Source organism: Sprattus sprattus, assembly GCF_963457725.1.
Source record: "Sprattus sprattus genome assembly, chromosome: 10".
Lineage (NCBI taxonomy): Eukaryota > Metazoa > Chordata > Actinopteri > Clupeiformes > Clupeidae > Sprattus > Sprattus sprattus.
In genome coordinates this window covers 23,329,607-23,343,059 of record NC_137908.1, presented here as the reverse complement: position 1 = coordinate 23,343,059, position 13,453 = coordinate 23,329,607, and the positions used below count along the sequence as shown (strand labels likewise).

Genomic DNA, 13,453 nt, shown 5'->3' with positions numbered 1-13,453 from the left:
ATATTACTCTAGGTTTTCAGTCTACATGCTTCTTTGGCTTCTGCCAATGTCTTTGCCGGTTCCATATCCTTCAGCTTTTCTACAAATACACGTATACACTCTCGATTAGACGGTCTCGAAGCCTGAATGTATTTACGACAGTGGCGTAAAAGTGAGCTACACTCAAAAAAATACCCATTCTCGCGGTATGTAATGTAAAATCAAAACTAACTGTATTTGATTCAGTCAAACTTTCTTAGCCTTTTATAAATGATGAGAGTAAGGTTTCTATGGTCTATTGAAAAAAATAAAATAAAAAATGTCCAAACAGAGCATCAACAAAAACTCCATGCTTTTAATTACTACAATAATATGAGGCCCTTCATACTCAAAATGTATTTTATCATTGACCTCTCTTAACATTTTTGCCAGTCAGCATTTTGTAATTACCATACACTGCTGACAGGGCTCTTGCTGATAGGTGAACTCGGGTCCTTTGGGGAAGTACACCTTCAGTTTTTCCCACACCTCCACAGACACCAACCTCCTCTCACTCTCCAGGATATTGAGGCCCCCTGGTGGACAGAGGGAAACACAGAGAGGAGAGTGAGGGTTGCAGTAGGTTCATTTTCTGCATTTAAACTGAGTTTGTATGCAGATATCTACCATGAGGACAGAGGATGTCTTCATTGAAGATCTTCATGCCCTCAGTATCCACGTCCTCTCCGTCAATGGTCTTTGAACCTGTGGTTTGTTGTACACACACACACACACACACACACACACACACACACACACACACACACACACACACACACACACACACACACACACACACACACACACACACACACACACACACACACACACACACTCCATCAACTTGACAGTAACTAAAGACAATAACAAACAAAAAACAAACAGCACTGTTTGTGAGCATCTACTCAAAAAGACTAATCTAGAGGAGTTTCCTTCAATAACAATTATCAAAAACATCTCAACGTGGCTGAGAGATGGTTTTGGTCAAGGTACCTCATGACTAGATCCTCATAAAAGAAGAAACAGTACCTGTGCCAGAACCCTCCTATGACATACCTTTGCTCCTAGTGATGTCGGAGCGATCCCCATTGGTCTTGTCGTCGCCATGTTTGGTATGCTCCTCATCGTCCTCCAACTGCTCGAGAGCTAACTGCCTCCAAATGCGCAGTGACAGTTTGCCCACCCAAAATCCACTGGGAAATAGCAGCAGGACTGTATTATTTTATTCAACACTGACAATCCAAATATTTAGTGAACCCCTTAGAAGAGTGTGTTTCAACATAATATCAGTATAGTTTGTTATTAGGCTATATCTTGCATGAGGGTAAATAAATATTCTAATGTCTTGTACCACAAGATACGTCATTCACAGGGCTCGAAATTGGCACCCGCCAAGCGCCAATGGCGTGTAGATTTTTGGGCTGGCGACTAAATTGTCTCCGATGCTCCGCCACTTGGCAAGTGACATTGCAGAGCAAATCTCCCGACTATTGCGCCCGTCATGGTTAAAAATAGCTTGCAACGCCAACACGAACAGTGGGAGAAGGGAAAGGGTAACATAAAGTTCTTAGAATTTTAATACAACAATAACAATTTGCGCACAAATACAATGTTCTAATATTTTGCCAGCGAATACAAAGTTCTAATACTCTGCCGGCGAATACAAAGGTTATAAAGTTCTAATATTTTGGGCGCGAATCAAAAGTTGAAACCGACTTAGTTGACCACACGCAAGTTAACGCAGATAAACGAAAGCTAAAATAATGTGCCGATTCATTACCGTTGCATCACCTCAAGCAAAGGTGCAGAGAACATCTAGGGAGGAAGAAACAACAGCCACAACAGCAGCTACAGCTAGACCAAGGGCATGTTGCAGTAGGTGGCTCATTGCGAATAATGGGGAGCCACGGCAGTGGCTGAAATACGTTGACGGTGGTAGTATAAACGTAGAAGAGCAATGGCTGAATAAGCTTATCCACGACCGGTGGGCTCTCGCACGCCCCCTTCAGTGAGGCAGAGGTACTGTTTGCCTTCCCTCTGTTTTTTCAATGCGTTTTTTTGTCAGATCAGTAAGACTATAGTATAATAAGCTTTTGAATATCTGCTGTAGTGTTAGTTGGACAATATTTATCAATCATATAGGTGTCATTTAAAAGCTTAATTTAGATGTTTTTAGTAGACCTAATGCAGCGCTTCTTATGAGGTTAAATTAATTCATCTGAAGTACATTTTTAATAGCCAACTCTTGAATGTGCTTTAAAAAATTGTGGTCATGCAAAAGTTAATTAAATAATTAACGTATCGTGAAGGAGGGCCTTTAAGGATTCCCGGGTACAGCATACAGCGCGTGTTGCGGCTGTCACCAGCCAATTGGGCATTATTGGTTGATTTCTTTTAATCCATTCTGAGAGTGATTAACAATGATATTAAAATCATAGGTAAAGATCTTTTATATCAAACCATGTCAGAGTAGGTCTGAAATGGCAGGTTTAATTTTGGCCGGTAAAAAATATGATTGGCTGGTACATTTTTTCATCTACCAGCCATGTTGGCTGGTAAGCCAAAAAGTTAATTTCGAGCCCTGGTCATTCATAGCATTTATCGAATTTCCGCTATAGTACCTCTGTGCTGGTGCTTTGATGAGGATGGACATGTCCTTGAAGTCCTCTGTGAGCTGGTTCTTAAGCCGCAGAACTTGGCAGCGCTGTGTTACACACTCTCTACACAGGGATGAACCTGCCAAAAAAAAAGTGGTCCAAAAGGTCACCCAAAAGTCACATCACTTCACTAAAACGGTCTTTTCAATACATAAACACGTGGACGTGGTTGTTGGTACCCTTCCGTTAAAGAAAGAAAATGAATAATTAGTTCATTTTCAGTAACATTTCATTCACGACTACTTTTGTCAGTTTCAAGTTATTTTATTAACGCGCAAACTAAGTGGAAGGGCGAAGTGCTGGGGTGAACTGGTAGTATTGGGACGCAGCATTAGTCTTCAAGATGAACTACTCCACTATTCCCTTTGTATGCATCATGTATATTCCATGTTAAGCTGAAATGTATAGTGTATATTTGCCACATGTATGCTAGCATGCTTATCCTGATATGTGTATGAATTATTCTGCAATGGTTTTGATTTTCCCTCCCATTGTTTCCCTACTATGAATTATTCTGCAATTGTTTTGATTTTCCCTCCCATTGTTTCCTTTCTCATTGAAAGGTCCCCTTAATAAGGTCGCCTGTTATAGTCAAGAAGTCTTGCTGAGAGACTTGCATCTTAAGTAATCAAAATTCCTCAATCTTCTACAGAATCCATGGAGCCAAAACAACCTACTGGGTTGTAAATTCCCCTACTTACTCCTGGAGTGGTCAGTTCACTTACTGTCTAGTCTGGGGCCTCCTCCGTATCGGCTAAAAAGGAGGCTGGCTGCTTTAAGGGATATCCGCTTGGCCTCGCCAATCTTATCAGGATGAAGCTTTCCATGAGTGCAAAGGAAGTGGCTGTTGTCTATTGCCTTAGTGGTGATGGAGTCATCCAGCCATTTCTTCAACCATTCCAATGGCACAAACTCATAAGGCTCGCCTGCAAATTAAGGGCACAAATATGGATTAGAATCAGCAATTCACTTTTACAAAGAACTCAGATTATATACATTGTATGCAAATCAATGACAATAAAGGCTTTTCTATTCTATTCTATCAAATTAAAAAAATATTCAGATTTGTTGGAGATTTTATGTACTCTCCTCCACCTCTCAGCATTACACATAAATAAACACAATTAAATCACAAGATTTGTGATAGAAATGTGAAGACTTATTGCAGTATCTTTATAAAAGCAAAATCATTGTGCATATTTTCATAACAGCAAGACATTTGTTGAGGTATGATTACAGATGTACACTAAACAGTGGTATAGCCCAGCAGTATTACATCTAAAAATAACACATTTTCAAAGAACAAACATATGTTAAAAAATACTGGCATTGTGGGAGTTTCACAGTTTGAATTGTACATTAATGTTGACCTGCATGCGTGTTATATTTGACATGATGAGGAGGGGCAAAAGTACCATTTCTGTTTTTCCACTGTTGCTGAATTTATAGCTTAATAATTTTTTCCAGATCGGTAAATACAACTGTATTTGACAGAGTGTAGATGCAAGTTGTTAGGCACTAAATATTGCCTTTGTATTGTTCGTTTCACTGCAAATCATATTCGATTTTAAAAAGGCTAGTGTGAAAAAAACAGCTGGCGAAAACTAAAGTTGCATGCGCACTGGTGCATACAAAGGGACGCTTTAATGTAAGATGTAAAAGTGCGGTCAAAAGCACTTAGTGGACAAAGTCAGAACAAAATAAGTGTTGTTGTTGACGGGAGTTTCTGAGCAGCCCTCTGAAAGTCAAGAGTAGCAGTGACCCGGTGGATTATTTTCTGTACGTGTTTTCACACACCATAATCGATCTGATGGTGAAAGAAACCAACCAATATATAGATGCTGTGTGAGCTCGAGCTAGCACCAAACTCTTGCATGAGGGAATGGAAGCCCACAGATGCGGCAGAAATGCAATTTTTCCTAGCAACTGCTTTTCAAACTTCAACCTCTTCTGGAGTGCTAATGTGAGTTCTACCCACAGCAAAATGTTACGATAGATGAATCAATGGTGTCCTATCGCAAAACTTTTTTTACATTTTTTTACGGCAGTACATTCCCATAAAGCACTATTAATTTGGTATTAAAAACGTCCTTACAGACGCTAAAAGTAACTACACCTACTTGTGCTGGAGCCTACCAGTTGGAAACATCTTTGGGCATAGGTTATTCTGCTTGTCAAAAAGCTGGACAGGGGCGAAGGGGTGTTTTTTTTTTTTTTTTTTTTAATAGTGGCCCACTGCATTTGGGCAATTGTTATTATCATTGACACCACTTTCAACTGTCAAAACTATCCGTCTAGCTACGTTGACGAAAACTAGACTAAAACTAAGAAGGATTAAAAATGACTAAAACTAATATGCATTTTCGTCTTAAGACTAAATCTAAAATATCTGCCAAAATGAACACTGAGATAGGGGACCCCTTAATCTGCAATTCATTGTTGCTAGCTCTAATCAGATGTACTAACTAGGCTAATAAGAAAAGACTAACTTTGTATGCCAACGAACACCAATAACTAGAACTAATTTGACAGACTATAAACCAACGGACTTCTGGTAATGATACACGTGCTCTCTAGCTAGCTACAGTAAAAGTGTTGCTTACTTTAGATACTAGACCTACAGTCTAACTCTAACTGCATTCAGAGTCTAACAAGCTATATCTTACAATAAACTTTAAGTAAAGCTGGCTATATAAAATACTACTAATAACAATTGATCAGAGGTATGAACAAATGCATTTACTAGCTAACTTGCTTCGGAAACACTGAACATGAATTGGGTTGAACGTGGAGAATACAATGCTTGGAACTATAGTTCGCAAATTACATGCTTTAGTTCCGCATAAAAAAAAAACGCTGTGCTCCTAAATTTCTTTGTGTGCTCCTACATTTTTTCATTTAGGAGCACATGTTCTCTTTGGGAAAAACCTTAGTGTAGAGCCCTGTACGATATTTAAAACAGAAGAGCAGCTTTCCACATGATATCTTCAATTCATGTGGTCATTTTAGTTGATTAACCATCATTTTGTAGCTTAGAATCTGGAGAGCCTGCTGAATTACACAGCTCAGTTGGCATTTTTTAGGGCCTGGATTTGCCATGGTGGGCTACATAGAGTTTCACAGGATTAAAAAACAACTGATCACAGATTTTGCTGCGCATCATAACTATTGAAAGTGGCTACATTTTAGATTTAGCTTTTTTACTGGACTCTGTACTAGTCTTTGCTTCCAGTTTGGAGCCATACTCGAACATTTCAGTGCTGCCAGGTCAAAGTTAAATTTTATCATTAGCATGTCAGTTTTTCTTATATATACTATGGTTATCATTCCACAGTGCAGTTGCTAGATATTAATGCTGTGAGGTTGTGTTATGGAAATTAAATGTTTTTACCGACCGTCTTCCACGGGCAACAACTTGTAGAGCTCCTTCACCTCCTCGTGTTTGGCCTTGCCCTTGTCTACGCTCTGTTTCCTCATCTCGGCCAGCTCGTTGCACCATTCCTCAAACTTCCTATTGTCTTTTTCCACCAGCGTCCGAAGAAATTCTTAAGGAGCAACACACAAAATACAACCATCACCAGATAATATTATGGTCAAAGAATAGCATTAAGTCATGAAAATCACACAAACAAACATGCACACACAGAACACACCCCCCCCCCCCCCGGACAGGTCTTGAGTATGCTATGAGTAGACAGGTCTTGAGTATGCCATCAGGTTGACGTCTTGAGTATGCTATGAGTAGACAGGTCTTGAGTATGCTATCAGGGTGACAGGTCTCGAGTATGCTATAAGTAAACAGATCTTGAGTATGCTATGAGTAGACAGGTCTTGAGTATGCTATGAGTATAAAGGTTGCAGTCACTGCATTCATATGGACAATTCATTTTCTATTTATAATAATATCTTAAGTCAAAATATCAAAATGGGTACTAGAGGTACAGATAATGGCCAAATTGTTACTTATGTGGTAAAGATCCTACATCTTTAGGTAATATTAATATATTTTTTCTAGCCAAACTACAGGGGCAGCTTATTAACTGAATTAATCTTCAGTGAAATTCAGTTCCATCCATGTTCACTCTATTACCTGGTACTTCTGCATTGGTCTCATTCCTGTTCCCTTCCTCTGATTGCCGTTTGTATACCAGCATGTAGGCATTTCGAGAGCAATGGTATCCTCTGCTACACTTGGGCTTCCGGGTCTGGGATAGTTTGACAGTTTCCGCTGTAATAGGATATTGAGCAAAGCGAATCAATAGAATGGAATGAGTCCAAAAATGTACCAAACAGGGAGTCTCTACGATTGACCTCATTAAAAGATTTAGCGATAAGTATGTTCTAAGATCTTATCAGAACTTATCAAAAGTCAAATATTTGCCATAAAATACATTACCAATGTCCTCTTCAAGTCCCAGCTGCAGTTTCTTGCCCTCCATTTTCTCAATCTCCTCATCGTTGAACTTGTACCAGTCGTTGGAGAGAGCATCTCGTGCATGAGCAATGTAGTGTCCTGAATATGCACTGATGCCTCGATGGATAAGTACAGCACTCAGCTCAAAAACACACTTCTCCTCTAGGATCAAAACAGACTGAGATTTGCTACACTTTCAACTTGAAGCTCAAGCTTTAATACACAAACACAAACTATAATAAAGCCACAAGCAGTAATCATCAGGATCCATCCAAACAGAATTGTGCAATCATTTGGAAATGCTCAAAGGTTTCAACAGGTGAAATGAAACAATTGAGGTTTTAGACCATGCTAAAAGCACAAGTAAAAGCACACATTTTCAATTTGTAGATTGAGCAGTTTTGTTGGTGTTCGTGATAGGAGCTGCCTTTAGACGATATTTCAAAAAAGTCTCTGCATGAACATAAACATGTATATAATAAACTGCACTGTATATAAACCACATTACAGAACGTATAAGACAAACCTGTGCATTAACCTTGTCCATTTATTTTGTGTTATGGTGTTGTGTGGGAATGGGTGCTAAATGCTTAAGTCAAATTGTAATGATAGTCCGCTGGAGACCACTGAATTAACATTTTCATGGTTACATTGTTACTTAATTGCTATGCTAGCTTACTAGCTACAGTAAACTTTTAAATAACCTTAAACTGTTTAAATGGCAGAGGTCCATTTGCATGACATGATATGTTAGTTATCTAGCTGATGTTACAATCTTCTTAAAATTATAACAGAAAAAGGGTAGAAACCCTCAGGGTGCCTTTAACACAAAGTTCATATTAACACTAGAGCTGTGAAAAATTATGCGTTTACGCGTTATGATTAATTTACAGGATTAATGCGTTATTTTTTTTAACTAATTTAACGCATGTGCCGAATAAACCCACAATTGACCGTTCGCAAAACTCCTCCCTAGAACGGGCCTCGTCCAATCCAACCTGAGCAACCTCTACTAAGAGAAAAGGGTCATACAACCTTGAGGTCTGATGAGCATGGTGAAACCGTGTTCATATGGGACTTAGACTTAGATCTTTCACAAGGTACCCTGAGATTTTAGAACGACACGTCGTCTTTTTCCGCATTTCTAAAGCCCAAAACAAAGGAGCAAAGGATCCGGCTGTGGATTTAACAGTGTGGGAGACCCCGCTCCCAACTCGATGTATCAAAGATCAACAAACACACATGTCTGCTCCAAAGTAAATTAAGCCAGCTAGCGAACTATGCTATGTTGAGAGAACACCCCCAAACAGTTATGGTTCATGTCAACTAGTATTATAATGACTACAAGTACAGTGCCCTCCACAAATATTGGCACCCCTAGTGAATATGAGCTAAACAGGCTATAAAAAAAATATGTCTTTGCTGTTTACCTTCTAGGTCTTTCACTCAAAATATTCACAAAAATCTTACCTTTTCTTTTAAGTACAATTATTGAAAAAAAAAAAAAAACTGTTGACATTAAATAAATATTTTTCCCCAAAACATGTGTGCCACAATTATTGGCACCCCTCAAAAGTCTTGAATTCAAATCTAACTGAAGTATATTTCTAGTCATGTTTGACATTTTTAAGTTCACCTGTTTGATAAGGAACTCTTATGAGGTCAACCATGACTTCCAGTTCCACTGGCGTACAAATATGAAGTGACACAGGCCAAATTCCATTAGTCATTCATCACTATGGGAAAGACCCAAATAACACAGTGACGATGTGCGACGAAAAGTTGTTGAGCTGCACAAATCAAGAAATGGACACAAGAAAATCTCTCAACAGTTGAAAATACCCATTTCCACTATCATGGAAATAATTAAGAAGTTTAAAGCGACAGGAGATTTTAAGAATCAGCCTGGAAGAGGACGTGTCTGTACATTGAACCCACGCACCGTGAGGGGGATGGTTCTACTGGCAAAATAATCTCCAAGGATCACAGTTGGAGAATTGTAGAGGTTAGTTGAGTATTGGGGTCAGAAAGTCTCCAAAACTACCATCAGACGCCACCTATATCACCACAAGTTGTTCTGGAGGGTTGCCAGAAAAAAGCCTCTGCTGTCAATCAACAACAAACAAAAGCGCCTAGTTTGCCAAATGTAAGTCAGACTTTCAATGGGACCCAGTTATATGGTCAGATGAGACCAAAATAAAGCTTTTTGGCAACAAACATCAAAGGTGGGTTTGGCGTTGACAGAAAGATAGCCATACAGAAAAGCAACCCATATCCAATGTGAAGTATGGTGGCGGATCTTTGATGTTAGGGGGCTGTTTTTCTTCCAAAGGCCCTGGACATCTTGTAAGGATACATGGTATCATGGACTCCATCAAATACCAGCAGATATTAAATGAAGACCTAACAGCCCCCTCTAGTAAGCCTTTAAATGGGCCGTGGTTGGACCTTCCAGCAGGACAATGATCCAATGCACACCTCAAAATCAACACAAAAATGGTTCACCGACCACAGAATAAAGGTTGCCATGGCCATCACAGTCCCCTGACCTAAACCCCATAGAAAATCTGTGGGAAGAACTGTAGCCAAGTCTACAAACTTTTAGGATCTGGAGAGATACTGCATTTAGGAATGGTCTCAGATCCCATGCCATGTGTTCACCAACCTCATCAGACTTAGACTTAGAGTTATTATCTTGGCAAATGGAGGCTGCACAAAACATTACATTAAGGGGTGCCAATAATTGTGGCACACATGTTTTTGGAAAAAATCTTTTTTTTAATGTCAATGTTTTTTTTTATATATATGTATAATTTTTAGGGCTGTCAATAGATAAAAAAAAATTAACTAATTAATCTCACATTTTGAAATTCATTAATCTAGATTAATCGCGATTAAATTATTAGTGTTTGACCCTGAAAACCGGCAAAAACGCTAAAGTTTACATATGCACGGCGAATTTTAAATAAAGACGGCGCCGCCAGTATATTTGAATCCAGCGATATACATGTAATGCTTAATGCTCTGGTTTCTCTCATGTAAGTTCAAATTTCCTAAATCTGGGCTCTTTTTAAAGGTAATTCGATGGTGCATGGAGCCAGCTAGGTGTAAGTTTTGCTGTGTTGAATCTTGATTCTTAAAAATGAGTATATATTCATACAGTGTAATGTCAACAGATAGCTCTATTATAATTATTATTTCTGCATGCTAACTAATAGCACACTAGCTTAGTCAGGAGAGTTTAGCTCTGATAAGGCACAGCAATTGTTCACGATTGTAGTAACGTGCTGCATTTCACTTAACATGTCAGTCACTCCCAGGCTCTGAACACAAAATCAACATCTCCATGGATAGTGGTGCAGGAAAATACAAAGTGTTGATTGTACAATCGGGAGTTAGCTGTTGCGGCGCTATCTGTATTATGGTGATTAATTCCGCACACCGGAAGTAAACAAAGTTGCGTTAACGGCGTTAAAATATCTTAACGCGTTAATCGCGGTCACATTAATCTCATAGATTAACGCGTTAACACTGACAGCCCTAATCATTTTTCTTCAATGAAAAGGTAAGATTTTTTATGTATATTTCGAGTGAAAGACTGAGAGGATAAACAGCAAAGACATATTTTTTCATAGCCTGTTTTGCTCATATTCACTAGGGGTGCCAATAATTGTGGAGGGCACTGTACATAACTAGTCTCTCCAACAAATGTGTTAATGTTAAAATAAAATGTTACTGTCAAAATGTTAATGTTACCGTCTGTAAGGTTGCACACTTAAGCTATCCTATAGCAAAGCTAAGCGAACTTAGATATCTATCTTGAACAAAACGTCCCAAAAGTCCATTATGAACTTTTTTTTATTTTAATCTTTGTAGCATTTTGTGAACGGCAACCTGCTCCTAGGTATCCCAAGGACTGTGTGGTGTGGTGAAGCTTCAGAATAACGACAAGCAGGATAATATTAACACTCTTTACTGAGAACTGTCAGCAGCATGAAAGTACGTGACTAGTAAAATTGAGATTCACTCTTCTTCTGCTCTATGTACGTAAATTAGCTAGGATTGATTGCGGAACAGTGCCTCCTAGTGGTAGCACAATATAGAACAGTATTACAGAACACAACAATATGCTAAGGCACAACCTGAGAGCAATAACCGGTTATTTGATACAAAGCCATATCATTACATAAGGTAAGGATCATCATTTTAGATGTATTAATGTCCAATATGGAATAGCAAAGATTACTGCTTTGCAGCATTTGCAGCACCATTATTTTAGTTTTTTATGAATAAAAAAGAAAACATTTGTGATTAATCATGATTAATCCACAGAAACCTGTGATTCATTTGATTAAAAAATGTAATCGTTTCACAGCCCTAATTAACACATATGAATCTGAGTTCATATTAACACATGGTAGTAGCTGCCAACTGTGAAGATAGTAAGGATAATTCATAATTAGGTTGGCCGGAGTTAACCTAGCATGTTTTATACACCTCTCATGAAAGTTGGAGCATTTATTGTTATGGAAGACTGAGTGTGTTTTTACCTGATACATTAATGGGATTCATATGAGAAAAAGAATGCAAAACCCATTCTACCTGGCAGATAATCTGTGCATGTTACTAACTCCCAGGTGAAAAAAAAAAAAAAAGCATTTCCATGTACAAAATGATGGTATAAACCGCTGTTAACAGTCAGGAAATTACAGTTTCATTACAGATTTATATTAAGTTTGTGCCTGATAGAGCTGGGTTTCGATTCAAATTTCAAGAATCGATTCGATTCCGATTTTTAACTTTCAGAATCGATTTTTTCCGATTTTCTCAGATTCCATCCGATTCGATCCGATTTCGATCTGATTTCCGATTCGATCCGATTTCGATTCGATCCAGGGGTTAATGTTATTAAAAATGAAAAATGTATTTGAACAGTTTCCTTCACTTCATGACTGTGTAGAGAAGCAACATATTAAAACTAGTATTATATCAATATTAAACAGCAAATCTTACAAGTATTGGTAGTTACTGATGGCTGGAAGACTGATGAAAAGGTTAAGGGTCAATCTACCTTCAAGAAAGATAATTCAGGACAATAAATGGAGGACATCATTGAGGTGACTATATCTGCAACAGTGGATTCATACTGGGACACTAGCCAGTGCATTATTATTATGCTTGAAAAAAATAATAAAAATAATCGATTTTTGGACGTACGAATCGATAATCGGTCATTAATATGCGAATAGATTAAAAATCGGAAAATCGATTTTTTTTTTTCAACACAGCTCTAGTGCCTGATCACCTTTTCTACAAAACTGTTTTTTAAAAGAGTAGTAAATTAGAAGAATAAGGACAGAAAGAAGCAGATATTTTGCTGGGACCCATAATATGGAAGTGTGAAGCTCTGATATCAATACAAACAAAGTACCACAATTCACATGTACTGAAGGAGAACATGTGGAACTTTAAGGGAACATACCTTTTCTCTCCATAAATGGTCCCATATCCAGGATCTCTGGGAAATTAATGAAGGTGTTAAGCTTCTTTTTATGCCCCGTTTTCCTGTGGTGAAATCAAACAGGTGGACAACCAGAGCATCAGTTAGCCAGTAAATATTGTTATTTACCAATACAATCTGTTAAAGCCACCCAATGCAACAAGTTGCCACTTCTTGAGGTATTTTTTTACAGGCAGATTCAAATTTAATTTCGGCTGTGCACTTTGTAGTTCTGTGGTCTAGGACAGAACACCCTATGTATTGCCAAACAACACCAGTTAGCAAGCTTTTATCAGTGCCAACTGAACTGTTGGCAGTGTTTGCAAGGTTTTTGAATGCTTCTTAGGTAGATAGCTTGCTAGTTTTACACCATAATTCTATAATAATGCTTTAATGTCTGACATATTAAACGTGAAGTTAGTCACAATGACAGTATATAATATCAATATTTTGTACATTGACTGACTTACTGATTGATAGCTAATTGATACAAAAACAGCCAAGTATCAGTGTTAATTTCGTTGACGGAAACTAAGTTATACCAGCTATCGATAGCTAGCTAGTAAACTCATTGCAAAATGGACTATAGGACAGGCCACGAATTACATTAATCATTGGCTAACATATCCTTGTCTATTTGGGCAATTGTTATCATCATTGGCACCACTTTCAACTTTCAAAACTATCCATCTAGCTAAATCTGTTGGTTATCAGATTGCACAGCAATTCATATAGAGAATATGTGGTTGATTTAACTCTAAGGCCAGGTATGCATAGTAGTTGTATTGTGCTATAACATAATTTGAATATTCAAAATCAAGACGTGATATTCTCTTTTATGTTAAGGATATTACTGTTAGTTAA

The 13,453-nt window shown here is 38.1% G+C and overlaps 1 protein-coding gene across 2 annotated transcripts in view; it reads right to left on the bottom strand.

The window, feature by feature from the left end:
- usp48 (ubiquitin specific peptidase 48) overlaps positions 1-13,453 on the bottom strand; it is a 45,399-nt gene that overhangs the window by 17,269 nt on the left and 14,677 nt on the right. For both annotated transcript variants that reach the window (XM_080846820.1, XM_080846819.1), the window contains exons 9-17: positions 12,572-12,654; positions 7,072-7,251; positions 6,766-6,903; positions 6,071-6,220; positions 3,401-3,601; positions 2,640-2,754; positions 1,075-1,211; positions 646-723; positions 430-554 (exon numbers count right to left, since the gene is read on the bottom strand). In XM_080846820.1, coding sequence (XP_080702946.1) covers positions 430-554; positions 646-723; positions 1,075-1,211; positions 2,640-2,754; positions 3,401-3,601; positions 6,071-6,220; positions 6,766-6,903; positions 7,072-7,251; positions 12,572-12,654 — 1,207 coding nt within the window. The remainder of the gene's footprint in view (positions 1-429; positions 555-645; positions 724-1,074; positions 1,212-2,639; positions 2,755-3,400; positions 3,602-6,070; positions 6,221-6,765; positions 6,904-7,071; positions 7,252-12,571; positions 12,655-13,453) is intronic.